The sequence below is a fragment of the Fulmarus glacialis genome, unplaced genomic scaffold (assembly GCF_000690835.1).
Source record: "Fulmarus glacialis isolate BGI_N327 unplaced genomic scaffold, ASM69083v1 scaffold18491, whole genome shotgun sequence".
Classification (NCBI taxonomy): domain Eukaryota; kingdom Metazoa; phylum Chordata; class Aves; order Procellariiformes; family Procellariidae; genus Fulmarus; species Fulmarus glacialis.
In genome coordinates this window covers 1-264 of record NW_009194881.1, presented here as the reverse complement: position 1 = coordinate 264, position 264 = coordinate 1, and the positions used below count along the sequence as shown (strand labels likewise).

Here is a 264-nt window from a genome sequence, read left to right as displayed (position 1 = left end):
GCCTCGGGGGCGCTGCCGGAGGGGGAGCCCGCTGCCTCTGCACACCTCAGGTCCCAGATCCTGGCCATGCAGTCCTCCCCGCCCGTGTACATCCACCGCCCGTCCTCGTGGAAGCCCACGGAGGTGATGTTCTTGCTCACGCCGTCGTAGTTAATGACGGGGTTGGGGTTGTTGGAGTTGAGGTCGTACATGCGGATGTGCTGGTAGCCTGCAGCAACGACCGGGCAGAGGATGGCCAACGTCCCCCCGCCCGCACCTGGCGTG

The 264-nt window shown here is 66.7% G+C and overlaps 1 protein-coding gene across 1 annotated transcript in view; it reads right to left on the bottom strand.

Annotated features, from left to right (window-relative positions):
• Nucleotides 1-245, bottom strand: part of MLST8 (MTOR associated protein, LST8 homolog (S. cerevisiae)) — a gene marked incomplete at its 5' end in the record, with an annotated part of 4,456 nt that extends 4,211 nt beyond the window's left edge. The window contains one exon of the mRNA XM_009587921.1: nucleotides 3-245. Coding sequence (XP_009586216.1) covers nucleotides 3-245 — 243 coding nt within the window. The remainder of the gene's footprint in view (nucleotides 1-2) is intronic.
• Nucleotides 246-264: the final 19 nt, after the last annotated feature.